Source organism: Podarcis pityusensis (genome assembly GCF_964106645.2).
Source record: "Podarcis pityusensis genome assembly, chromosome: 6".
Classification (NCBI taxonomy): domain Eukaryota; kingdom Metazoa; phylum Chordata; class Lepidosauria; order Squamata; family Lacertidae; genus Podarcis; species Podarcis pityusensis.
Window position 1 is genome coordinate 30,271,158 of NC_138030.1, and position 25,340 is coordinate 30,296,497.

Genomic DNA, 25,340 nt, shown 5'->3' on the forward strand with positions numbered 1-25,340 from the left:
AAATGTGCACACATACAAAATCAGCATTCCCAGCACTAGGGTAGAATGACCATGAAGGCTGCTTTTTTACTCTGCAGAGAAGGATCTGTGGAAGTTAAAAGCCAGCCTTTCCCCACCCCCACCAGCACTGGAGTGAGGGGGTGAAGCTGCTTTGTACTCTTAAAAGGCAGGCTGTGGCCCATCTCTGATTTCAGTGCTGTGATGCTTAGTGCTTAGTAAGACTGGAGAAAAAAACATCTCTTCGGCTGAAATTGCTTAAAATAAGCTAGGGGAGGAAATGCAACTAAACTTCCTCTCTTACTATGCCTGCAAATTTCATAAAATGCTGCCTTTTTTTAATTTATTTTTTAAGTTACAGTCACTTGGGATGGTAAGGAAGAATTCCACATCAGCAAACCTCTCTATCCGCCAGTGAAGTACATTCAAAGGAAGGAAGGAAGGAAGGAAGGAAGGAAGGAAGGAAGGAAGGAAGGAAGAAAACAGCTCTGTCTAAGCAAATAGCATTTCTTTTCATCCATGAGTTTTAGTGGGAAAACTCAGTGTCGGAAAATCTGCTTATTAGTTGACTTTGGGTTTGGTGAGCCTACAGCCCCATGAAACCAAATATTGAACACACCAGCATATGAGATGAAGGGCACTTCTAACTTTTAAAGATATGGAAGTATGTTACTAGGAAATTGGAAGGGGAGTGAGAGACCTCCCCCCCCCCACAGGCAGAGACATTAACAAACCATTCACTCACACATTTCCCTGCCTTTCACCTGTCAAACGAAATCCTCTAGTGTTAAGAGAAAACAGCAACATACAGTGGTACCTTGGTTTATGAACTTAATCTGTTCTGGAAGTTCTTTCTTCAACTGAAACCGTTCTAAAACCAAGGTGCGCTTTCCCTAATGAAGCCTCTATCTATGGACTGGCTCAATGGGCTAACTTTAGAAATTCATAATAAATGAAGTGAGTCTGCAGGGCCTTCCCAAGGAGTCATGACTGGTGATATTCTGCCCCAAGGGTTTCAGACAGATAATCATCTCAATCACAATGCCTAACCACCCCATAGTGGGATGAAGCCTCAAGACAAAGGGGTGTATTTGACTTGACTCAGGGACCTGGAAACTTTAAATACTCTCCTTTGTACTGTGTTGGAGTAAGTGTGAAAGACTATATTTGAGTGACAGGGACAGTGATGTATCCCAATATGTATTATGGGAAACTTTGAAATACTGATGTAACCCACTGATCAGGGCTTCTCGCTGCTTCATCTTTGTAGTACAGTGGTATCTCGGGTTACATACGCTTCAGGTTACAGATTCCGCTAACCCAGAAATAGTGCTTCAGGTTAAGAACTTTGCTTCAGGATGAGAACAGAAATCGTGCTCCGGCGGTGCAGCAGCAGCAGGAGGCCCCATTAGCTAAAGTGGTGCTTCAGGTTAAGAACAGTTTCAGGTTAAGTACGGACCTCAGGAACAAATTAAGTACTTAACCCGAGGTACCACTTGTTACGGAAGGGGGGGGGGCATGTCTTCTTCACTACAATATATTTGCTCAATTTCTCTAGGACTCCATCACCCCTCCCCTGTCCTCCATAATCTCTCAAGTAATCCTGTCAAAATCACTCTGCCAAACCTTTCCTCGGGCAATGCCAGGTGACAGACTATGCGTACATGGACCATTGTCTTCTCAGGATGTGCTTATCTGCGCATATCTCCAGCTCTGCATATTCCCCCCTCCCTCCTCCATATGTTAATCCAGTGTAACCCAACCTCTCCTTAATGTATTCATGATGTAATCTGTGTAACCCAACCTTTCCTTAATGTATTCGTGATGTAACTGGGATGTATTTTGCACTGTATTCTGGGACATGGAGGGAAATTTCAAAAGTTCATGTCACCCCTTTCTCTCTGTTCAATCTCGCCTTGAACCTGTTGCGCAATAAACTTGGATCTACTGCAGTTTGCTCCTGCGTCCGGCTGAGCTCATTTTCTTCCGCAGGGACCCACGGACTTAGTCCGATGAGCTGGGTGGCAGAGTAACCCCGCACCCAGATTTTTCCGTAACAGTTGGCGCCGCAACGTGGGGCTTGCGGTTCTCCCGAGCTGCTGACTGGGGGCCCCGAAATCTTCAGCCGGCTCCGGGCCATTTTGCCTGGGAAGATCCTTTTGGACCCCCAGCCATCTTCCGGGCGGTAATCGAAAGCCCTAGGAGTTCAGCCGGGGAGCAAAAGAGGGATCCAGCCGGCTTATTCATCGATCCCGGGATCAACGTTGAAGACGCGTGAGTATAGGAAAAGAAATCCAGTGCACTGGTGGGAAAGGGGGTGGAATCTCCTGGCAACTGAATTCTCTGCCCTCCTCTCTATCGCTCCTTCTTGCCTTTCTCTTGGTCCGGTTAGTGAGAGAGACCGTGGACCGCTGCTCAACCCAAAAGGGGGGTTCTGAGCTCTATCTCTTTTCCTTAAAATCTCCAGCCAGCCGCACCAATTGGGAGCCCGAAAGTAAGACGGAGAGACCCGGCTTGGAAAGACAGCCGACTCTCCGCAACGGGCATCTCAGTTGAAAGCAAGGGGCTGGAGTTCTTCTTCTGAACTTCCCGAGCGCCCTTACGGAGGGGGCAGGAAGGGGTCTGGCTTTCTATCCCAATCCCAGCCGCACTGGTCGGTGCCACGTAACACGTGTATCGTGCGTGAGCCCGCTTCCAAAAGCAAGGGGGATTTTCAGTTCGAAATTCTATCAAGGGATCACCCGAGCTGGCACCGCATGGCGTGGGCGTCCAGTAGGGCCCCTTTTCCTGAGATGTGACGATAGGTAGGAGGTTGCCAGGAGGGATAGCCCATGAGGAATTGGGCAGGACCGGCAGAGTGGAAAGAGACCCCAGGTTATAGGAAATAAGGAAATAAGGAAATAAGGAAATAGGAAATAAGGAAATAGGAAAGGGAACGCAAGGAACCGGATAGCTAGAGCTCTCTAAAACCCACTAAGGAAGTTGCCAGGCAACTAGAAGCCCCTTCTCCTCTTTACTATACGTCCCTGTACTAAGCATACCAAACCCCTAGACATACCAATCCTAATCAACCCCTCTCTTTCCCCCTTCTCTATCCCAGACACACCCCCCCCCCAAAAAAGAAGGAAAAAGCAAAAAAGCAACAACAGCAACGCATGCATCTATAAAGGGGTACCCAGTCGACCAAGCGTTATGAGCCCTACCAGTTTGATTAACTGGTGGTGTGTTTGAAGAGGCAAGGAGGCTCATAAAACCATGTGGGACCTTCCTACTAATTTCACTTAATGAAGCCAAAGGTAGTGGCCCAACTCCTTGCAATAACCAACTAAAGGATGAGAATATATATGTTTACATGTCGTCTGTTATGTGTGTTGTCTGTTAATACATATATGAGAATATGTATGTTTACATGTTGTCTGTTATGTGTGTTGTCTGTTCCTTCTGTCTCTGGCAGACTGCCTTTCTTAAGTGTGCATAGTTTAAACTGCAAGCTTGCTTCAAAATTTAAATCTAAGGAAGCCATGCTGGATCTTAGCAGTCCTAAATAAGACGAAAATTGAGAATGAAGTGTGCAAATGTTTACCCCACCTCTTGCTTTGCCCCAACTTTTGAGATTGTGAGTCTACAGTCTTATTTTGGAAGGTGCTGATAACCTAATGTTTCTGCTGCAAAAGCCTAGTTGAGCCAACTGCTCTCTCAAGCTAAAATGCAGTGTATGTTACTTCATTAAGCATATGCCTATAAAAGTATGGTGTTCATTCTAAGAAAAAATATTTGAGTCCAGTTTTAACTTTGATTTGGTTGGACAGAAGAGTTATTGTAAGGCTCCTGATATCAGTCTCTATAAGACTTCATGGCCTCTTTTGTTAGAAAATGCCCCCCCTCCCCCTTGTTTCACTCTGCCTCTTTCAGTTGTTTTCTCCCTTCTTACTTCTGTGCCAGGTAAATTTACTCCCGAGTAAGCTTCCTTTAAAGGAAACTGCAAAGAGGGGAGGGGGGCAACACTTGTGTATTCCCTTAAAAAAAATCAAATCTAGGGCTGCTTTAACTGTGCTTTATAAGAGATCCTCTCCCTATCTTACGAAAACTGTTCACTTCAATCTTCCTTAAATATCATTTCAAACTCACTCAAACTATCTCAAGATCTGCAAAAAGGGTTCTGTGTAAAGTTATGTACTTTTATTTTCCTCTTCCTTAGTACATGATAGGAGCATAGATGTTTCCTTTCCCAGCTGTAAATCTGTACTTAAATGTGTATGCCTCTTTGGTAGTACAAATCTTGCTGCGAAATCTTGCTGTGAACCCTATATTTTGGAGGGTTGGACTAGATGACCCCAGGGTCCCCTTTCAACTCTCCCGATTTGTGGCTGTGTGGAAGGACATGTGTCTGCAAGCATTGGAGGGTACTTCTTAAATTCTGGTGACGTGATGGAGTTGAAATTCAACCTAGCTTTGCTCTTTAGTTTTAAAAGGTGAGAGGTGAAGCCCAACTGGTAATATCAAGCATTTAAGTGATTACAGTGTTTATCATTTTGTCTATTATTTAAAAAAAAACAATCAAACTTAAAAGTCTATTAAAAGTTTAAGCACATAAAAATTCATATAATCAAGTAGAATTAGCCTTGACCATCCATCCTGTAAATAAAGGGCAGTAAAATTTGTCTGCAAATGGTAAGGCTGAGAATGTTAAAAAATCCTATGAATTCTAACTCTCTGGCCATTTTTACTCATAAATAAGAGAGCGGTTGATTGTTCCGCGAATGACCAGATAAAATGACCAATAATGATAGCCCTTTCCTGTACATAAAGGAAGCACTCCTGTTGCTTAGGCTGAAATTGCTAGCTTTGGTGAATACTTAAATTGCTGAGTTTCTCTTTTTTGTTGTTTTAAAATCTAACCCTATTTTTAAAATCTACTCCTTACCTTTCCCTTCCTTATTCTAATTGAGCCAAAAGATGCAACATTTTCAATGGTATAAAAGGTTTGCTGAGACATGAACTCTGCACATGCACAGAGGCTAGATCAGCTTTAAAAAAAAAAGAGAGAGAGCGAGAGAAAGGAGGGGGGAGAGAGAAGGTTTGGAGAGCGTGAAACCTATACAAATTTCCTTATGTAAAACTTGGAACCATTGAGGGAAATCATCCTTAATGTGTTTTGCTCCAGGGGCTACTTAAGACAATAGAGTTAAGTACTGGACATGCCAAATTCTTTTCACAGGTAAATATCAAAGCACTCCCACTGTGAGTTCCTCTTCTGAGTAGTCTCTCCCCCCCCAATGGGATTTAAATTTTATAACAGTTTTTTTTTGTGTGTGTGTATGTGTATATGCCTATGCATTTTAGGAACAGCATTTCCTGACAAACCTCTCACATGAAATAATTTTCCCTTTCAACAGAGTGTCCTTTCTTTTCTCCCACAGCACAAATGATAATGAGGGGATGCAAACAGTGATTTAAATACTCTATAAAAGTAATTGCATTTGTTTTCCTTTTGTCTTTCTTCCCTTAAAGCCAAACAGTCACTTTCTTTCTGTTCAGCAAAACAAGTCTGAATCCCTGCTATATTAGTTGATTTCCTTCTATCTCTTTGTGGCTTTGACATTTTTTTAGGTTACAAATAATCTGTTTTCCTTTATTAAGTTCGTTTTATCAGTTCTTCCATTATATATATGAAATTAATCGAAGCACAACCAAACATTGTTTGTGGAATGGTATTTGTTTACCTTTGTGCCTGAGCATTTCTTAATTCTGTCATTTTGGCTAGTGCAAGGTACTTGCACAACTTTAAATTGCCATTCATTTTTCTTGGTATTAACTCATTTCCCAGTATTCCACTATTAACATTACAGCTGATGTTGTCACATAATTTGGGATGTTAGAATGCCAAAACAGATTACTTCAGGTTACTTCAAGTTTCTTATTAATTGTGTGCCTTACCATTTATTTATTTTTGGTTCCTTATAGGTCATTTTGTGTGTGTGTGTTTTACTTTGGGGACATGTTCATCACATGTTGAAAGTCAGTTTCATGAAGTTCTTTTATTGGATAGCACATGGTGAATTTTAAGTTTTCCCCATTGTTTTCCCATTTCTTTTAGTCCAGTAGTAATCTGCGTGGTTTTGATAATATATTTAATAATAATTCTTTTCTAAATCTGATGCCTTTGTGTCAAGCTTGTTTTCATCTGACTGGTAATCTGACAGAGATTTTCACAGGAAATAAAAATTTCCCTTTCAAACAGGATAGTGAAGAGAATTCGGACCCACATAAGCAAAATGTTTAACAACTTCCAATTGTGTTCAAATTAACAAAGGTTTTGTCCCTTCGTTTCTTCCACAGCCAAACTAAGTGAAGGAAATTAAATGTAAATGATTATAATATTCAAATGGATAAAATGCTTAACTATGAATTTGTATTTACAGCCTCCCAAGAAGAAAATTTTAGGATATTCTCTCCTTTCTTGACTATTATCTTCCTCCTTAAAAGAAAAGAAAGAAAAAAACAACAACTAATTATGTCTTCAGATCCTACAGGCCTATTTCCAAAGGATGCTTTGCGGGAGACCAAAATACTAAGACCATCTCCTCACCAGCTAAGCAACCTGCCAATGCGTCACAGTGGCCACAACAATTTCTTCCCATAAAAGACTTGAGAAACTGACTAATTGGATTTTGAAGGAAATACCCTTGTGCCAAGTTTGGAAATACATGTAAAAGCAGCAAGAATTGCCTCAAGATCACATTATTGCCTCAAGATATAGTGTAGAATTAATACTTTGTACGTTTTGTGTATTATGTGTTATTATGTAGGAATGCTGAAGTGTGTCTGATAATGTGTTATCTCCACAAAGAAAATTTCTGTGTGTAATTGTTTCTGTATAATGTAGGATACATAACTATGAACAGCAGAAGGATATGGCTTACACCCAAGTTTTTCATGGAGGATTCCCATATATTACAATGCTTTCCAATAGAGCACACTATATTTAGATTAAGTCAACTGATGATCATATTTCCTTGTCCCACCTGGCACTCTGCAGAGTCCAACCTTCCCTACCTATTTATTTATGTATTTAATGTTTTCCTATACATGAAGTCCCCAGATTTTTACTATTTCTTTCTTTCTGTTCCAGAAAACTATTTCAAATCTTTTCTATGACTTCTCTGCATCTCTTGCAGATTCAGTACTGTCTTCAAGTAGCAATTGTTCTGTATTTATTTACTTATTAATCTTGGTTTTCCCGTATAGCTGTGAAATTAATCTAACCACAACCAAGTATTATTATCGGAACCATATTTTATCAGGTAGATTTGAAGCAACGCTCCTTATTATTTGAGATGTTTGATTAGGATGCCAGATGAAATTGGGTGTAGATCATGTCCCAAATTTTATTTATTTATTTGAGGACACGACTACCATATGTTATATTATTATTGATAACAAGAAACGTGTATATGCCTTGATGTAGCAAGAATGGTCCCTTATAGAGTTAAATTGACTCATTTGGACAAATGCCCCCTTAAAGAATGGCTTTGGTTTTAACATATTGGTTTTGAAAAGTTGAGAACCATGGGGCAAGATAAATTCAAATTGGACTCTACTGGAATTGGGCACGTGTATCCAGGCTGCAACTAGCTTTTGGTCCTTTAAGAGCAAGTGGACAACTTTCCATGAGTGCGAGACCAGAGCCTGCAATAATGAAAAATCCCATAGCTAAAGGCCAAGGCGAAGACCTCTCCCTCACGAGAGGTCCGCACCTGTGCCAGCTATGGTGAATGCCAGGCGACATGGTAAATTGAAAGCCCTGAGGGGATTCAACAGGATGTGTTACTGTACCACTATGCCGGTGTGAGACCACAGAAGGAGCTAGCTTGGCACCTGAAAACACAAAAACGGTGGGGCTAAAAAAAAGCAAACTGCATTTTTTTCAGTCAGTAGTAGACCTTCCTGCTAAATGTAAAGCATACACCACTATTGAAAATGTTTCTCCCAAGAGCTAGGGTGCCACAAGTAATTTAGTAACAAAATACAACAGATGTTCTTTTATATAATACCCTATATCCAGCTATCTGCACTGCTATACTTGCAAATGACCGTAAGAGGCATGGCTTGCAAGTCCCTTTCAGGTTTGCATAAACCCACACATCTGGTACGGTAGATACCAAGTTATTATTTAGCGCATATATATAACACACGTGTACATTGTATTCGTCCGTGTTGCTCCCTCTTTTGCTGCCCTGCTCAACCCACCTCCTTTCCATTAGAGCGTATTCCCACTCACAGGGAACGCCTACATTCACCGAGATTTAGGGTGCGGAGAAAAGATTTGCAAGTTCTTACAGAACTTTAATGCAAATCTATCTCCGAATGGGGGACTGTTACGGAAGGGGGGGGGGCATGTCTTCTTCACTACAATATATTTGCTCAATTTCTCTAGGACTCCATCACCCCTCCCCTGTCCTCCATAATCTCTCAAGTAATCCTGTCAAAATCACTCTGCCAAACCTTTCCTCGGGCAATGCCAGGTGACAGACTATGCGTACATGGACCATTGTCTTCTCAGGATGTGCTTATCTGCGCATATCTCCAGCTCTGCATATTCCCCCCTCCCTCCTCCATATGTTAATCCAGTGTAACCCAACCTCTCCTTAATGTATTCATGATGTAATCTGTGTAACCCAACCTTTCCTTAATGTATTCGTGATGTAACTGGGATGTATTTTGCACTGTATTCTGGGACATGGAGGGAAATTTCAAAAGTTCATGTCACCCCTTTCTCTCTGTTCAATCTCGCCTTGAACCTGTTGCGCAATAAACTTGGATCTTCTGCAGTTTGCTCCTGCGTCCGGCTGAGCTCATTTTCTTCCGCAGGGACCCACGGACTTAGTCCGATGAGCTGGGTGGCAGAGTAACCCCGCACCCAGATTTTTCCGTAACACACTGTAGTGGAAAGTCTTGTTGCAACAATAAAGATCAGGCCTACTGGTTGCTATTTTGCTTCTATGTCCTGCTTTGAAGTCTCTTGCTTGTGACCCCGATCTGAACCTAAGAGATTAAAGGTTAGGCGATTGTGGTGTGCTCCAAGGACTCCCTGTTACAAGTAGCAGTGTTTTTGTTTTACGATAGGTTACTGTGGAATTCAATGAAAATGCAGTTACTCATGTTCAGAGGCACAGCCAGTCTGCAGTAATCTAAGTGGTGGCGTATACCAGTTCAAGAAAAGCAGAGATCTGCAAAAAGAACTTGTGCCTTACCCAAGGGAATGTTCAAAACGGTTGTGCGATGCTCCTGGGAAAACATAGTAAGCGCCACCCAATTGTTTGATGTATCTTAGACGCTGAAATTGAGGTGTGTCAATGATCTGAACAAGAAGGGGATGCATTTCAATGTGACCATGAATCGGGTCATTAAATACCTGGAAGATGTAAAACAAAATGTAAAACTATTGCAGATGATATATGAAAAGTTGCAGAAGAAAACGCTTTAGCTTTAACTTGCTTTCGCTATACACAAAGTTGGGACAATCACTGGATAACAAAAAGCATATATGGCTGCCCCTGTATGCCAAGATGAGCTCCAGCAGATTTAGCGGACAAGACCAATAGGTCCAACAGTCAAGAAGGTGGATACTGCACATGATGTAGAGGGAAGTGAGGGGCAGATGGACCTCATCAACCTGGGAAGGTAGCTGATCTAGGAGAAGGAAAACCGACCCCAATCGAGAAAAAAAGCAGATAGTTCAATACCACCTTCAAAAATAGACTAACATTGCTTTCAGATTAGTGCAAATGCTTCTCTCACCTTCATTATGTCAACATGCCCTTGTCCCAGTTTGCTCAGACAATTCAGAAGATTCAGTCTCACTCCGGTCCTGAAAGTTATCAAGTATAAGTTGACCATTCCATATTTTATTAAATAATGTAGTGGACGCTAATATCAAGTTAATTGCTACTGTTCAGTGCAAGCATTTTAAAAAGTTTTCAGTAAAAGATCTTCAAAAGATCTGGAACATAATACTCTTAAACTCTACCAATTCCATGAAGATTTATTCAGATGTCAAACTGTAGTGGTTTTAAAACATACTTTCGCCAAGATATAATCTGTGCTCAATATTTGCCAATGTGGTAGAAAAGAAAATGACTATACACCATTTTCATATATAGACTCCATCATTTGTGCATCTGTTTCTGCACACATAGTCACCAACATATATTTGCTTTATTAATTTGATGGTGGTTTTGTCTAGGAAAGCTCATCTAAACAACATGCAAAGGCAAACCTTGCTTAATGAGACTGTGCAAACATGCAGGCTATGGCAGAGAACCTCACAGTTTATTTACTCCTTCCCAGTCCTTTTTCCTGTTGTACCACAATCACTTAAGCAAAGATTTTGCTTAGCATGTAATCTAAACCAGGGCTCATGGTTAACCTCTCACCTAACTAACTACCAGCAAATAGTTAGGGTGTAGAGAGGCTAACCATGCGCCCTGATCTGGATTATATGCTAAGCAAAATTTTGACTTACAACAGCATGGCAGCAAAAAGAATTTTGGAGAAGAAAGTGACTATAAGCAGCTCTCTGGAAGCCTGTGCCATCTCACTAAACCAAGGTTTGTCTTAGCATGTTATGCAGTGCCATAAATCTGTCTGGAAGGGGTGCATTTCTGCATCATAAACAACAAATATGTTTGATTACCAAAAACTGCACAAAAAGGTGTTTTTCATAAATTGTGTATGAATAGAGGTGTTATGGTGATATTAAAGGTATTCTTTCAATACAGTTTTAGTGACATCCGTCAAGTGTGAGATTGCAGAAAAGTAACATCCATTGTTATGATGATTAATGTTGCAATAATTATGTAACACAATATGGGAAGTTCAAGTCCTGTTTCAGTTTCCTGATTTCATGAAAATGCTTTACACACTGGCTTGGTTTGCATGTCACATTAAATCTTCGTTACAACAGAACTGCAGATTAATGTGAACCACTGTTGAAATCGAGGCAGCTTCACTCCTCCTCTGCTGATAAAAGATCAGGGTCACTAATCTATATTTCTTTAGCAAATGTACAAAGCTCAAGGTATGCACTAAATATAGCAATGAACCATTTGGGAATTAGAAACACAAGCAGTCCAATCCTATGTATGACTATTCAGAAGTATGTCCCACTAAATTCAATGGGACTTACTCCCAGGGAAGTAAATATAGGATTGCAGCCAAATTCAAACGTTAATAGATTTAAGTTTCCCTTACCCAATTCCCATTTCTTCAAGTTCTGATTCAGTGAGGTAAAATAAAGTTGAACCAGGAAATTTTTTTCCTGAGGAATTAAGGAGACAACAGTTAGCTTGTTTTGTTACTCTTAACATTTATGTTTCTGAAATTCTTGATAATTCAAAATTCTCAGGGCAGATGACAAATGAAAATCACTAGAAAAATGAGAAACGTTAAGCAACTATGCTATTCTGAATTCTTGGACCCAGAGATGTCTTACATGAATAGAAAGACAGCTTAGAATGTAGCACCATTGAATTTTCCTGTTTTCCCTATCCAGCTGCCGCCCACTGTGCATCACACCCTGTACCAGGCAATTACTCCAATTACAAGGTGGACTTGCCTTCATGGGAAGTTTTTAAGCAGAGGTTGGATGGCCATCTGTCATGGATGCTTTAATTACCGTATTTTTCGCCCCATAGGACGCACCTAGTTTTTTGGGGAGGGAAATAAAGAAAAAAAATTTATTTCCCCCCCAGGCGCGGGGCTGGCGCGGGGGAAGCCCAAGCTTCCCCCGACCCCAGCCCCCAGAACAGGCTGCTGCCTGCAACCCTGGCGGGACCTCCCCCCGGGCGCACAAGGCTTGCGGACATCTGCCCAAAGCACGGGGCGTGCTCCGCAGCACGCCCCGTGCTTTGGGCTGCAGGCTGCTGCCCGCAAACCTTGCGCGCCCAGCGGGACCTCCAGCCAGGCGCGCGAGGCTTGCAGATAGCTTCCTGAAGCCTGGAGAGCGAGAGGGGTCGGTGCGCACCGACGCCTCTTGCTCTCCAGGCTTCAGCGAAAGCCTGCATTCGCCCCATGGGACGCACACACATTTCCCCTTCATTTTTGGAGGGGAAAAAGTGCGTCCTTTAGGGCGAAAAATACGGTAAGTTTCCTGCATGGCAGGGGATTGGACTAGATGGCCCTACAGCTGTATCTAATATGTTATAGAATCATATCATCAGTAGAAGCTATACACTGGTACTTTCAGGTGCGGATGGGATACGTTCTGGCGCTCCAGTCGGATCGCAAGGTTTTCACTACTGTAGGTGCCTGTTCTGCGGATGCGCATGGTGCGGTAGAGGGCTTCTGCGCATGCGCACACGGCAAAACCCAGAAAAAATGCTTCCGGGTTTTCTGCGTGAATATCCCAAAGGATACGTAACCAGAGGTGTACATAAGTAGAGGTACCACTGTATTTGGTATTACTTGTTCCTCCTTAGACAAATAGGGGGTAGTGGAAGTTCTGTAACCACCACTAGCCAGTATTCATTCATACTTTCACATGAAGACTCGCCAGTATTTCTTTTCTGCAAGTATGCTTTGGTGCAACCTGAAATATTTTGCACTGGGCATAAGCTAACTAACCTAATTAGCCTCATAAAAACATAATAACAATAATAAACAGTTTACAGTTATACCCAAATTAAAATAACTGCCAACCCCAACTAAACATTTAACCAACATCAACCCAACAAAAAGAAAACAGAGGAACCAAAATTAGAACCCTTCAAAATATTTTAAAACATTTTAGCCAGTTGCCCCAACCCAAAAGTGCACGCATGAAAAGTAATGTGGGAGATTTTTGGATCTGAATAAATGAATGACCTGACTTCTAGCTTTGATGATGTTGCGTCCTGATGGCACATGCTTTGGCGATCCTCTGATACATACTTGGTGCATATATCTTTCCCCCACTAGAATATGTGCCTCTGATATTATTTCCTTATTCTTTGAGAACATTACAAGGAGAGACAGAACATATCAATGCTGGTTAATGCACAAATGATCCTGTACTGCCAATGGACAAAATAAAAAAATTCCTTCCAGTAGCACCTTAAAGACCAACTAAGTTAGTTCTTGGTATGAGCTTTCGTGTGCATGCACACTTCTTCAGATACACTGAAACAGAAGTTGCCAGATCCTTCTATATAGTGAGAAGGTGGGGAGGGGTATTACTCAGAAGGGTGGTGGGAATGGGTGATTGGCAGATAGCTGAGATGAGCCTGTTGACGACTCTTTTTTTTTTTTTGCAAATATTTTTTATTACATTTTCTATAAAAACTTCCATCTTTCCATTTTCCACATCACGTATTTTAGTTTGTTGAACCTCCCTCCACTCCTCTGATAGTCATCCATAATAATTCTCCTATTTACACATTTCTTAATATATAGTATCACCTTTAAGTAATTTCTTTATATCCTTATTTACATTTTTGCGATATTCCTCACTTTTCACAAAGCCTCTTTAAAACACACTAGCGTTGTATTCTCCTCACATATAGTTTTCAAATACTCTCTAAATTTTCCCCAATCCTCCAAAAACTTATGGTCTCTTTGAAGTCTAATTTTCCCCGTTAGTTTATCTAATTCCGCATAATCAATTAGTTTATTTCTCCATTCGTCCAGAGTCGGTACTTGTTCTTGTTTCCACCTTTGAGCTATCAGCGTCCTCGTGGCAGTTATTGCATATTGGAAAAGTTTGAAATCCTTCCTTTTAATTTCCCTTCTGGTTATCCCTAGTAGAAAGGTCTCTGGTTTCTTAACAAAGCTATATTGTAGCATTTTCCTTACTTCATCATATATTTTTCCCCAGAAGCCCTTCACTTTCTCGCATTCCCACCACATGTGCATAAACGTGCCCTCTTTCTCTCTACACCTCCAGCATTTATTACAGATCTTATACATTTTGGCCAATTTAACCGGTGTTAAGTACCATCTACCGTATTTTTCGCACTATAGGACGCACTTTTTCCCCTCCAAAAATGAAGGGGAAATGTGTGTGCGTCCTATGGTGCGAATGCAGGCTTTCGCTGAAGCCTGGAGAGCGAGAGGGGTCGGTGCGCACCGACCCCTCTCGCTCTCCAGGCTTCAGGAGAGCCCCACCGCCAGCCCCACAAGCTCGGGGGACAGCGGGAGAGGCGCAGCGGGCCCTTCCCGCAGTCCCCCGACTTGGTTAGAAGGCTGGCGGGGGGGGGAGCCTGCTCCTCCCCGTCGCCAGCCCCGCAAACTCGGGAGAAAGTGGGAGAGGCGCAGCGCGCCCTTCCCGCTGTCCCCCGACTTGGCTAGAAGGCTGGCGGGGGGAGAAGCCTGCTCCTCCCCGTCGCCAGCCCCGCAAACTCGGGAGACAGCGGCAGGGGCGCAGCGCGCCCTTCCCGCAGTCCCCCGACTTGGCTAGAAGGCTGGCGGGGGGGGAGAAGCCTGCTCCTCCCCGTCGCCAGCCCCGCAAACTCGGGAGACAGCGGCAGGGGCGCAGCGCGCCCTTCCCGCAGTCCCCCGACTTGGCTAGAAGGCTGGCGGGGGGGGAGAAGCCTGCTCCTCCCCGTCGCCAGCCCCGCAAACTCGGGAGACAGCGGCAGGGGCGCAGCGCGCCCTTCCCGCAGTACCCCGACTTGGTTAGAAGGCTGGCGGGGGGGGAGCCTGCTCCTCCCCGTCGCCAGCCCCGCAAACTCGGGAGAAAGTGGGAGAGGCGCAGCGCGCCCTTCCCGCGGTCCCCCGACTTGGCTAGAAGGCTGGCAGGGGGGAGAAGCCTGCTCCTCCCCGTCGCCAGCCCCGCAAACTCGGGAGACAGCGGCAGGGGCGCAGCGCGCCCTTCCCGCAGTCCCCCGACTTGGCTAGAAGGCTGGCAGGGGGGAGAAGCCTGCTCCTCCCCGTCGCCAGCCCCGCAAACTCGGGAGACAGCGGGAGAAGCGCAGCGCGCCCTTCCCGCTGTCCCCCGACTTGGCTAGAAGGCTGGCGGGGGGGAGAAGCCTGCTCCTCCCCGTCGCCAGCCCCGCAAACTCGGGAGACAGCGGCAGGGGCGCAGCGCGCCCTTCCCGCAGTACCCCGACTTGGCTAGAAGGCTGGCGGGGGGAGAAGCCTGCTCCTCCCCGTCGCCAGCCCCGCAAACTCGGGAGACAGCGGGAGAGGCGCAGCGTGCCCTTCCCGCTGTCCCCCGACTTGGCTAGAAGGCTGGCGGGGGGAGAAGCCTGCTCCTCCCCGTCGCCAGCCCCGCAAACTCGGGAGACAGCGGGAGAGGCGCAGCGCGCCCTTCCCGCTGTCCCCCGACTTGGCTAGAAGGCTGGCGGGGGGAGAAGCCTGCTCCTCCCCGTCGCCAGCCCCGCAAACTCGGGAGACAGCGGGAGAGGCGCAGCGCGCCCTTCCCGCTGTCCCCCGACTTGGCTAGAAGGCTGGCGGGGGGAGAAGCCTGCTCCTCCCCGTCGCCAGCCCCGCAAACTCGGGAGACAGCGGGAGAGGCGCAGCGCGCCCTTCCCGCTGTCCCCCGACTTGGCTAGAAGGCTGGCGGGGGGGAGAAGCCTGCTCCTCCCCGTCGCCAGCCCCGCAAACTCGGGAGACAGCGGGAGAGGCACAGCGCGCCCTTCCCGCTGTCCCCCGACTTGGCTAGAAGGCTGGCGGGGGGAGAAGCCTGCTCCTCCCCGTCGCCAGCCCCGCAAACTCGGGAGACAGCGGCAGGGGCGCAGCGCGCCCTTCCCGCTGTCCCCCGACTTGGTTAGAAGGCTGGCCCAGCCCCGCAAACTCGGGGGACAGCGGGAGAGGCGCAGCGCGCCATCCCGCTGTCTCCCGACATGGTTTGGAGGCTGGCGGAGGGCTTCCTCCTCCCCCAGCCCCGCAAGCTCCCAGAGCGATGCCAAAGCTGCGCGCAGCTTCGGCATGGCTCTGGGTCCCGTTCTGGGGGAGGGGGAAGCTCGGGCTTCCCCCGCCCCAGCCCCGCGCCTGGCGGGGGGGGGAATAAATTTTTTTGCCTTTATTTCCCCCCCCCCCCAATCTAGGTGCGTCCTATGGACCGGTGCGTCCAATAGTGCGAAAAATACGGTATATACCATCTTCATGGCATTTTCTTTTAGTGTTATGCATGCTGTGAATTTCAGATTTTGATTCCATATCTTTTGCCACTCTTCCAGCTCTATACTGTACCCTAGATCTCTGGCCCAGTGGATCATTACCTCTTTCACCTCCTCATCCATCGTATGCCATTCTAGTAGGATTTTATACATTTTTGATATGATTTTACGATCGTTATTAACAATTTCTGTTTGGAACTTCGAATCCTTTTCCTCATACCCTTTTTCTTTCACCTCCTTTTTAAACATATTACTTATCTGCCAATAGTGCAACCAGTCCCGTACATGTTCTTTCACTTGTTCATATGGTTTAACTGTCCATTTGTCCCCTTCTTTGAATACCAGGTCTCCATATGTGACCCAGTTACTTCTCATATTGAGTTGCTTAATTCCCATCATCTCTAAAGGGGATAGCCAATGTGGTACCCCCCTTTCTAATATATTTTTATATCTGATCCATACTTCGATTAACGATTTCCGGAATATATGATTTCCAAAAGATTGATGACCTTTTTTACCCTCCTGCCATAAATAAGCGTGCCACCTGAACCTATTGTCGAATCCCTCTAAGTCCAATAATTTCGTGTTTTTGAGCTTTATCCAATCTCTTACCCAGCAAAGACATGATGCCTCATAATACAACTTCAAGTCTGGCAGGGCAAATCCTCCTCTCTCTTTTGCATCCGTTAACAGTTTATATTTAATTCTCGGTTTTTTGCCCTGCCAGATATATCTTGAAATCGATCTCTGCAACTCCTTAAAAATTTTAACTCCTCTTAATATTGGGATCGTCTGAAATAAAAATAGTAATTTGGGTAGCACGTTCATCTTGATCATTGCTATTCTACCCCAATAGGATAGTTTTAACCTTCCCCATCCTTCCAGGTCCTTCTTAATTCCTTTCCATATCATAACATAATTATTCTGGTACAGATCAATATTTTTTGGTGTAATCCAAATTCCGAGATATTTAACCTTTTTAACAACTTCAATTCCCATTTGTTGTTGGAACTCTTCAATCATTGATTGCTCCATATTTTTAGTTAGAATTTTAGTTTTTTTCCTATTTAATGTGAAGCCTGCCACTTCCCCAAATTTACCAATTTCCTCTAACACTTCCTTTACGCTGGTCATCGGGTCTTCCACCGTAATGATCAAATCATCAGCGAAGGCTTTGGTTTTGTATTCATTTTGGCCTACCTTCACCCCTTTTATCCTTTCATTTTTCCTAATTGAATTCAGAAGGATTTCTAGGACCAATATGAACAGCAGGGGTGAGAGCGGGCAGCCCTGTCTAGTCCCTTTTGATATTTCAATTTCTTCTGTTATCACGTTGTTCACTATCAGCTTCGCTCTTTGTTCTGTGTATATGGCCTTTATTCCGTTGTAAAAATCATCCCCGATCTCCATATTTTCCAAATTTTTCAGCATGAAATCCCATGATATGTTGTTGAATGCCTTTTCGGCATCTACAAACATTAATATTGCTCGTCTCTCAATCCTTACTGACAGATATTCCAATATGTTTATTATGTTCCTCACGTTATCTCTCATTTGTCTGCCAGGAAGGAAACCCGCCTGGTCTTCATGGATAATACTCAGTAATACCTTCTTTAGTCTCTTTGCCATTATTCCTGCATAGATTTTATAGTCCGTATTCAATAAGGAAATCGGTCTATAATTCTTTACTTGTGTTATATCTGCATCTTCTTTGGGGATAAAGGTTATAAAGGAGGAAGACCTTTCATTGCCTACAGACAGCCACCCAATCTTAAACAACTCCTAACCCACAATAATACTACAACCAGACTTAACACGGACACTGGCACCAGAGCCTGCAATAAACCCAGATGCCAACTTTGCTGCCACATACACCCGGACAACACCATTACTGGCCCCAACAACATCACACATACTGTCAGGGGTTCAGGAGCAGAGGCAAGGGCAAGGGAGGAAACAGAGAGCGAGGGGGAGGAGGCAGAAGAAAAGATGAGTGATGACGACGACCCGAGATCTCCGAGTCTTTCCAGTGAATCAGAAGATTCACAGAAAGGAGCACCAGTGGCCAGGGCAAGGGGGGAGCCTAGGGGGACACCCCAGGAAGATAGAGCCAGAGGGGACTCAGAGGGGAGCAGTTGGAAATCGGGACCAGCGTCACCGCCAGAGAGCAGGGAAGAGGAAGGGCGCCAGGGATCAAGCGCTGGCAGCTCACAACAGGGGGGAGGGCACGAGTCAGGAGTGGCCACACCTCCATCGGGGAGCGAAGAAACGGTCAGACGGAAGGTGGAAGGTTGGGCGCGCGCGACAAGTTCAAATGCACAGGAAGGTGGCGCAGTAGGCAGCCCGGAAAGGGAGCCAGGTCCTAAAGCCCGCCGAAAGGAGGGAGAAGAGTCAGGGGGGTCAGCGTCAGCGTCAGAGGAATCCCGGAAGGAAGAGACCCCGGGGGGCAGAGGGACCCAGAGAAGAACAGTCAGGCGGAAAAGGTGGAGCAAGGCTAGGATATTAAGTTGGTGTACAAGGGGCGGAGACTCAGATGGGGCTTCGCCGATCTAACCATTAGACGTAGGGTTGCACGCAGCAGCTTGAGAATGGAAACTGTAACTCAATAAAGACTTTTATTTAATGATCGCTGGCTAGCGTGATCCTCTGTGAGCTAGGATCTGGAAGCAACTCTGACAGTAAGCCCCATCTCTTAAATTGTGGGCATCTACAGCCTCGCGGAGAGGAGAGAAAGCGGGTGCCTACTAGCGAGCTCACGAACGGCAGACAACATGACGGCCGAACAGCAGATAGTGGAACTCAGAGAAGCAGTGACACGACTGAATGCCGAGGCTCTTGCATCCAGGAAGAGAGAGGAGGACGCAGCTGCCGCCTACAGGGATCTCCAGGTCAGGTTGGAAGTGCTTACGAAGCAAGGGCAACTGACACCCAAACCGGAGGGGATTGGGTTGGGGAGACGAACAGGCGGTCTGGTCTCTCACTTCGATGGGAATTTGCAACAGTACCCCAACTTTAGAGCAGATGTAATGTGTGCACTGCAACTGCTGAACAAAGACTTTAGAGATGAGCAAGAGAAGGTGGGATTCATCATGTCCCATTTGCATGGAGATGCTAAAGCATGGCTGCGCAATTTGTGGAGAGATAATGATCCAGCGCTCCAAAATGCGGATGCCTTTATTAAAGCGATGGATGGGTGCTTTTTGTCAAGCATTGACGTGGATCTTGCTCGGCAGCAGATACATGGACTGAAGCAAGGGAGGGCCAGCGTAAGGCAGTACCATGCCCGCTTTTTCGCTTTGGTCAGTGCTCTGGAATGGGACAGAGATTCGGCTCCTGTAAGAGACCTGTTTTGGGAGGGATTGCACGGCTCGGTTAAAGATGAAATTGCGAGGGGGGAGAGACCCCGGACCACGCAGGAGATCGTTCAGAGGGCGCTGGCGGTGGGGGTGCGGCTGGAAGGACGTCCGTGGAGCAGTGGCGAAGGGCGTGGAGGGCGCGAACCAGCCAGGGGCTCCTCCTTCCTTCCCAGAGAAGCAGCGCGTGCGCAATCCACGCCTCCGCCAGGAGGAGGAGCGGAACCTATGGAGGTTGGAGGTGCAAGGGCTCAGTCAGCAGCCAGAGCCCTAGCACCGGCAGCAGTGAAAGCGAAGCCTCCTAGAGGGAACAGGAAGTGTTACATCTGCGATGATCCACAGCATATGGCGAAAGAGTGTCCCCAGAGGCTCCACAAGCACACTGCAGCCTCAGCAATGGTAACTGCAGCAACGCAGCAAGGACAACCACAGCAGGGAAACGACGGAGTCTGGTTGGAAGAGGCACTGGGGCCCAGCCAGACGTGTCAGTGAAGCAGTCCCCAGAGGTTTTACAGCCCATGGACCCCCTCCCGCCCAAACCGGTAGTGAGGCTCACCGCGTCGCTCCAGCTGCCCAATGGAATCACCATGGACGTGCCAATCACCATTGACTCCGGAAGCAATGCGGACTTTATAGGGCAGGACTTTGTCGACCGGCACGCTATACAGTTGCTGCCTGCCACGCTGCCCCTGCAGGTTGTCACGGTGGATGGCAGGGAGCTGCTAGGGGGGCAAGTGGTGAAGCAGACGCCACCAATGGTGATGCAACTTGGGAATCACAGGGAAATCATCAGCTTCAATGTCACTCAACTATCGGACACGCCCATTGTATTGGGCATGAGTTGGCTGGACAAGCACAGCCCGACGCTGGCTTGGTACCAGAGGCAGCTGACCTTCGGCTCTTCCTTTTGCGCTGAACACTGCATCGTGCCCAGGCAGGAAGGAGAGGAAGAGGAGTCACAGCTGCAGCTAGGCACGCTGCAAGCGGTTCCCCACAAGTACGCAGAATTTTTGGAGGTTTTCTGCGAGAAGGAGGCAGACAGGCTACCCCCCCACAGACCATATGACTGCAAAATTGACCTGCTGCCGGGGGCGGCGCTGCCCAAAGGGAAGCTGTATTCCATGTCTGAGGACGAACTGCAGGAACTCAAAGAGTTCATAGATCAGAATTTGGAGCGCGGTTTCATCCGAGAGTCCAAGGCAGCGGGGGGCAGTCCGGTATTCTTTGTTAAGAAGCGGGACACGCCCCAAAAAAGACTTGTAGTGGACTTTCGCATCTTGAACAGTGTGACCAAGCCATCGGACTTCCCCATGCCCCGAATCGACGACCTCCTCGCAAAGGTACGGAAGGTCAGAGTGTTCACCAAGTTGGACCTGCGAGGGGCATACAACCTCATTCGCATGCGGGAGGGAGATGAGTGGAAGACAGCCATGTTCACGCCCCTGGGCACCTACGAATATAGAGTTATGCCTTTTGGATTGCAAAATGGCTCCCACGTTTTTCAAGCTTTCATGCATCACGTGTTGGCGGGGCTCCTCTACAAGACGTGCGTCTGTTTCTTGGATGACATCCTGATCTTTTCGGAATCGCAGCAGGAGCATGACAGACACGTCAAGGAAGTGCTGAGCAGGCTACAGCAACATAGGCTTTACGCCAAGCTGGAGAAGTGCCAATTCGACGTGACGGAGGTGGATTTCCTGGGCTACAAGTTGTCTGATAAAGGGCTCGCCATGGACAGCGCCAAGGTCCGAGCAGTGTTGGATTGGAAAAGCCCACGCAACCGGAAGGAGGTCCAACGGTTTGTCGGCTTCGCGAACTTCTATCGCAAGTTTATCAAAGGCTTTGCGATGCAGACAGCGGCCATCACGGACACGCTCAGCTCCAAGAAAAAGAAGTTCATCTGGACAGAGCAGGCGGAGCAGTCCTTTCAGGCACTCAAGCGTCTCTTCGCGTCGGAAGAGCAGCTGCTTCATGTCAACCCCAGCAGGCCGATGAGGGTGGAGACAGACGCTTCAGACAGAGCCGTGGGAGCAGTCCTGCTGCAGAAAGACCCGCAGGGGGTTTGGAGGCCGGGAGCGTTTTACTCAAGGAAGCTCAGCAAGTCCGAACAGAACTACACCATCTGGGACAGGGAGTTGCTGGCCATTCATGCAGCGTTCAAAGCGTGGGGGCACTTCCTGATCGGCGCCAAGCACACGGTGCAGGTCTGCACGGACCACAAGAATCTAGAGCACTGGCGCACGGCACAGTTCCTGAACCAGAGGCAGATACGTTGGGCTGAGTTCTTTGCGAATTTCGACTTCCGAATAGAATATGTCCCGGGGGACACCAACATCATGGCGGATGCTCTCTCCCGTAAGCCACAGTATCTGGAGGAGGCAACGCCAGCGGCCGCCATGCACATCTTCGCACCGACAGTGTGGGCGTGCGCGGCGGCAACAGTTGACCTGGATGCGGTGCGACGAGCGTTGCAGGATGACTCCTTCGCGCAAGCAAAGATGGCAGAGGTGCACAGGGGCACGGCAGCGACCGACGAGTTCCAGCTGCGAGATGGTTTGCTCATCCGTAAAGGGGCCATCTACGTGCCGGGAGACGAACTTCGCGCCAAGGTACTGCGGCAGCTGCACGACGCGCCCACTGCCGGGCACTTTGGCAAGGAGAAGACGGTGGAATTAGTAGCCAGAGACTTCTGGTGGCCCGGAATGAGAGGGGAAGTCGCGGACTACGTGGCGAGGTGTGACACCTGCCAGAGGGCCAAACCAGTGCACAGACCGCCGGCCGGACTGCTGGAACCGCTGCAAACTCCGTTCGAACCATGGGAGAGAGTGGCCCTGGACTTTGTCACGGATCTGCCCAGCTCGAGGGGCAAGACGGCTGTGCTGGTGGTGGTGGACTTGTTCTCCAAGATGGCACATTTCATTCCGTGTGCGAAGGTGGCCACGGCGGAACAAACCGCCAAACTGTTCATAGACCACGTGTTCAAGGTTCACGGTCTGCCGCGGTCTATTCTGTCCGACCAAGGGCGACAGTTCATCTCGAACTTCTGGCAGAGGCTGATGGGCTTCCTGAACGTCAAGATCAACCTGGCGTCGGCTAGACACCCGCAGACCAACGGGCAAGCGGAGCGGGTCAATGCCATCATGCAGCAGTACCTGAGATGTTATGCGAATCAACAGCCTGCGACGTGGGTGGATTACCTGCCTCTCGCCGAGTTCGCCTACAACAACACGAAGCACGTGTCCACGGGGGTCACGCCGTTCTTCGCCAACAACGGGAGGCACCCCAGAACCTTCCCGGGACTGGAAAGAATGGGGGAGGGGGAGCCGCAGACAGCAGATGCGTTCGCGTCGGAGTTGCAGGAGGTCCACGATCAGCTGCGGCGGCACCTGGAGCTGGCTAAACACGCATACAAGGTACAAGCGGACAAACACAGAAGGGTTGGCGAAGAGATCCATGTGGGAGACTGGGTCTGGTTAGCAGCCCACGCAGTGCCGGCCAGGTCGTTGGCGAAGAAGAAACTAGGGCATAAACAACTGGGGCCCTACCAAGTTGAAGAACAGGTCAACCCGGTGGCTTTCAGGCTGGCTCTTCCGGAGGGTTCCAGAATGCATCCGGTGTTCCACAGATCGGTGCTCACTCCCTACAAGGCACCTCACAGGTTTCAGGAACCAGGAACGGCACCGGGTCCGCTCCGAGAGAGAACCGGGCAAGGGGGAGTGGCACAGGAGGAGCGCATCAACGAAGTCACGGAGATTTTGGACTCCAGATGGGGGGAAGAGGGGGTAGAATACCTTCTCGCCAAGGAGGGCACCCCGGCCAGTGCCAACAGCTGGGTGCCGGGCTACGCTTTGGACGAACCTCTGCTCAAAGAAGAGTTTCATGCCCTCTTCCCACACAGGCCAATGCCAGCAGACTTTTTCGACGACTGGCTTTTCACGCCCACGCTTTCAGCCAGCACGTTCCGGGGGTTCGACTCGGACGAGGAACCGACACGAGACGCCCGTTCCCCAGAGGGGTCACCCTCGGGATCTGCTTCAGAACCCTCGTATTGGTGGGATGATCGACCAGAGGAGCAGTTCCGCAGAAGGTGGCTGGAGGGTCCAGGACGAGCAACGTCTCCAGAAGGCAACGAGGGAGAGACGGACATGGACGTTTTCGGGGACGACCCGGGTTTCGAGCACGGCGGCACAGAGATGGAAGCGGAAGTGACCGTCGTCAACGAGAGCAGGGAGGAAGAACCGGAAGACTTCGGATGGCGGCCCGCCACGGGAAGCGAACTGTATCCGACATTCGTCCCCCTGACACAGCAGCACCCAGATCCCGCACCGGAAGGAGGGGAGGGGGGAAGAGGGGGCTTCGAGGGGGGGATGGATGTCAGGGGTTCAGGAGCAGAGGCAAGGGCAAGGGAGGAAACAGAGAGCGAGGGGGAGGAGGCAGAAGAAAAGATGAGTGATGACGACGACCCGAGATCTCCGAGTCTTTCCAGTGAATCAGAAGATTCACAGAAAGGAGCACCAGTGGCCAGGGCAAGGGGGGAGCCTAGGGGGACACCCCAGGAAGATAGAGCCAGAGGGGACTCAGAGGGGAGCAGTTGGAAATCGGGACCAGCGTCACCGCCAGAGAGCAGGGAAGAGGAAGGGCGCCAGGGATCAAGCGCTGGCAGCTCACAACAGGGGGGAGGGCACGAGTCAGGAGTGGCCACACCTCCATCGGGGAGCGAAGAAACGGTCAGACGGAAGGTGGAAGGTTGGGCGCGCGCGACAAGTTCAAATGCACAGGAAGGTGGCGCAGTAGGCAGCCCGGAAAGGGAGCCAGGTCCTAAAGCCCGCCGAAAGGAGGGAGAAGAGTCAGGGGGGTCAGCGTCAGCGTCAGAGGAATCCCGGAAGGAAGAGACCCCGGGGGGCAGAGGGACCCAGAGAAGAACAGTCAGGCGGAAAAGGTGGAGCAAGGCTAGGATATTAAGTTGGTGTACAAGGGGCGGAGACTCAGATGGGGCTTCGCCGATCTAACCATTAGACGTAGGGTTGCACGCAGCAGCTTGAGAATGGAAACTGTAACTCAATAAAGACTTTTATTTAATGATCGCTGGCTAGCGTGATCCTCTGTGAGCTAGGATCTGGAAGCAACTCTGACACATACCATCTCGGGACTATTTAATTGCTCATCGTCTAATATTGTGTATGCCATCAAATGCCAACAGTGTCCTTCAGCTCTCTATATTGGACAAACAGGCCAAACCTTACACCAAAGAATAAACGGACATAAATCAGACATCAAGAATCACAAAACAGAGAAACCAGTAGGAGAACACTTCAATCTCCCAGGACATTCTATACAAGATCTCAAAGTAGCTGTTTTACTACAAAGGAGTTTCAGAAATAGACTGGAAAGAGAAGCTGCTGAATTGCAACTCATTATCAAACTTAAAACCATGGAGAGACCTGGTCTCACCAGAGACATTGGATTCTTATCTCATTATACATGACTAGCTATTTTTCACCTTCTCACCCCTTGCCTTTTCCTGTAAGACCTATTGCAGTCGTTAAGAGTCGTCAACAGGCTCATCTCAGCTATCTGCCAATCACCCATTCCCACCACCCTTCTGAGTAATACCCCTCCCCACCTTCTCACTATATAGAAGGATCTGGCAACTTCTGTTTCAGTGTATCTGAAGAAGTGTGCATGCACACGAAAGCTCATACCAAGAACTAACTTAGTTGGTCTTTAAGGTGCTACTGGAAGGAATTTTTTTATTTTGACTATGGCAGACCAACACGGCTACCTATCTGTAACTGCCAATGGACAGCTAAAGATGGGTCACTAAGGGAACAAAGCAGAGCAGGGGCTCTGTGCCAGAGGGCAAACAGGTGGGTCTACCTCCCTGTTGGAAAGA

At 47.7% G+C, this 25,340-nt stretch overlaps 1 protein-coding gene and 1 long non-coding RNA gene across 2 annotated transcripts in view; one reads left to right on the forward strand and one right to left on the reverse strand.

Moving 5' to 3' along the window:
• The window catches only part of LOC308479578 (deoxynucleoside triphosphate triphosphohydrolase SAMHD1-like), a 49,654-nt gene that overhangs the window by 23,263 nt on the left and 1,051 nt on the right, over positions 1-25,340 (reverse strand). Inside the window, exons 2-4 of the mRNA XM_081010296.1 lie at positions 11,251-11,317; positions 9,799-9,868; positions 9,252-9,412 (exon numbers count right to left, since the gene is read on the reverse strand). Coding sequence (XP_080866422.1) covers positions 9,252-9,412; positions 9,799-9,868; positions 11,251-11,317 — 298 coding nt within the window. The remainder of the gene's footprint in view (positions 1-9,251; positions 9,413-9,798; positions 9,869-11,250; positions 11,318-25,340) is intronic.
• LOC308479586 lies at positions 1,742-8,831 on the forward strand. Its single transcript, XR_013987742.1, has 2 exons — positions 1,742-1,791; positions 8,629-8,831. It is a non-coding gene; the product is annotated as an uncharacterized lncRNA (long non-coding RNA).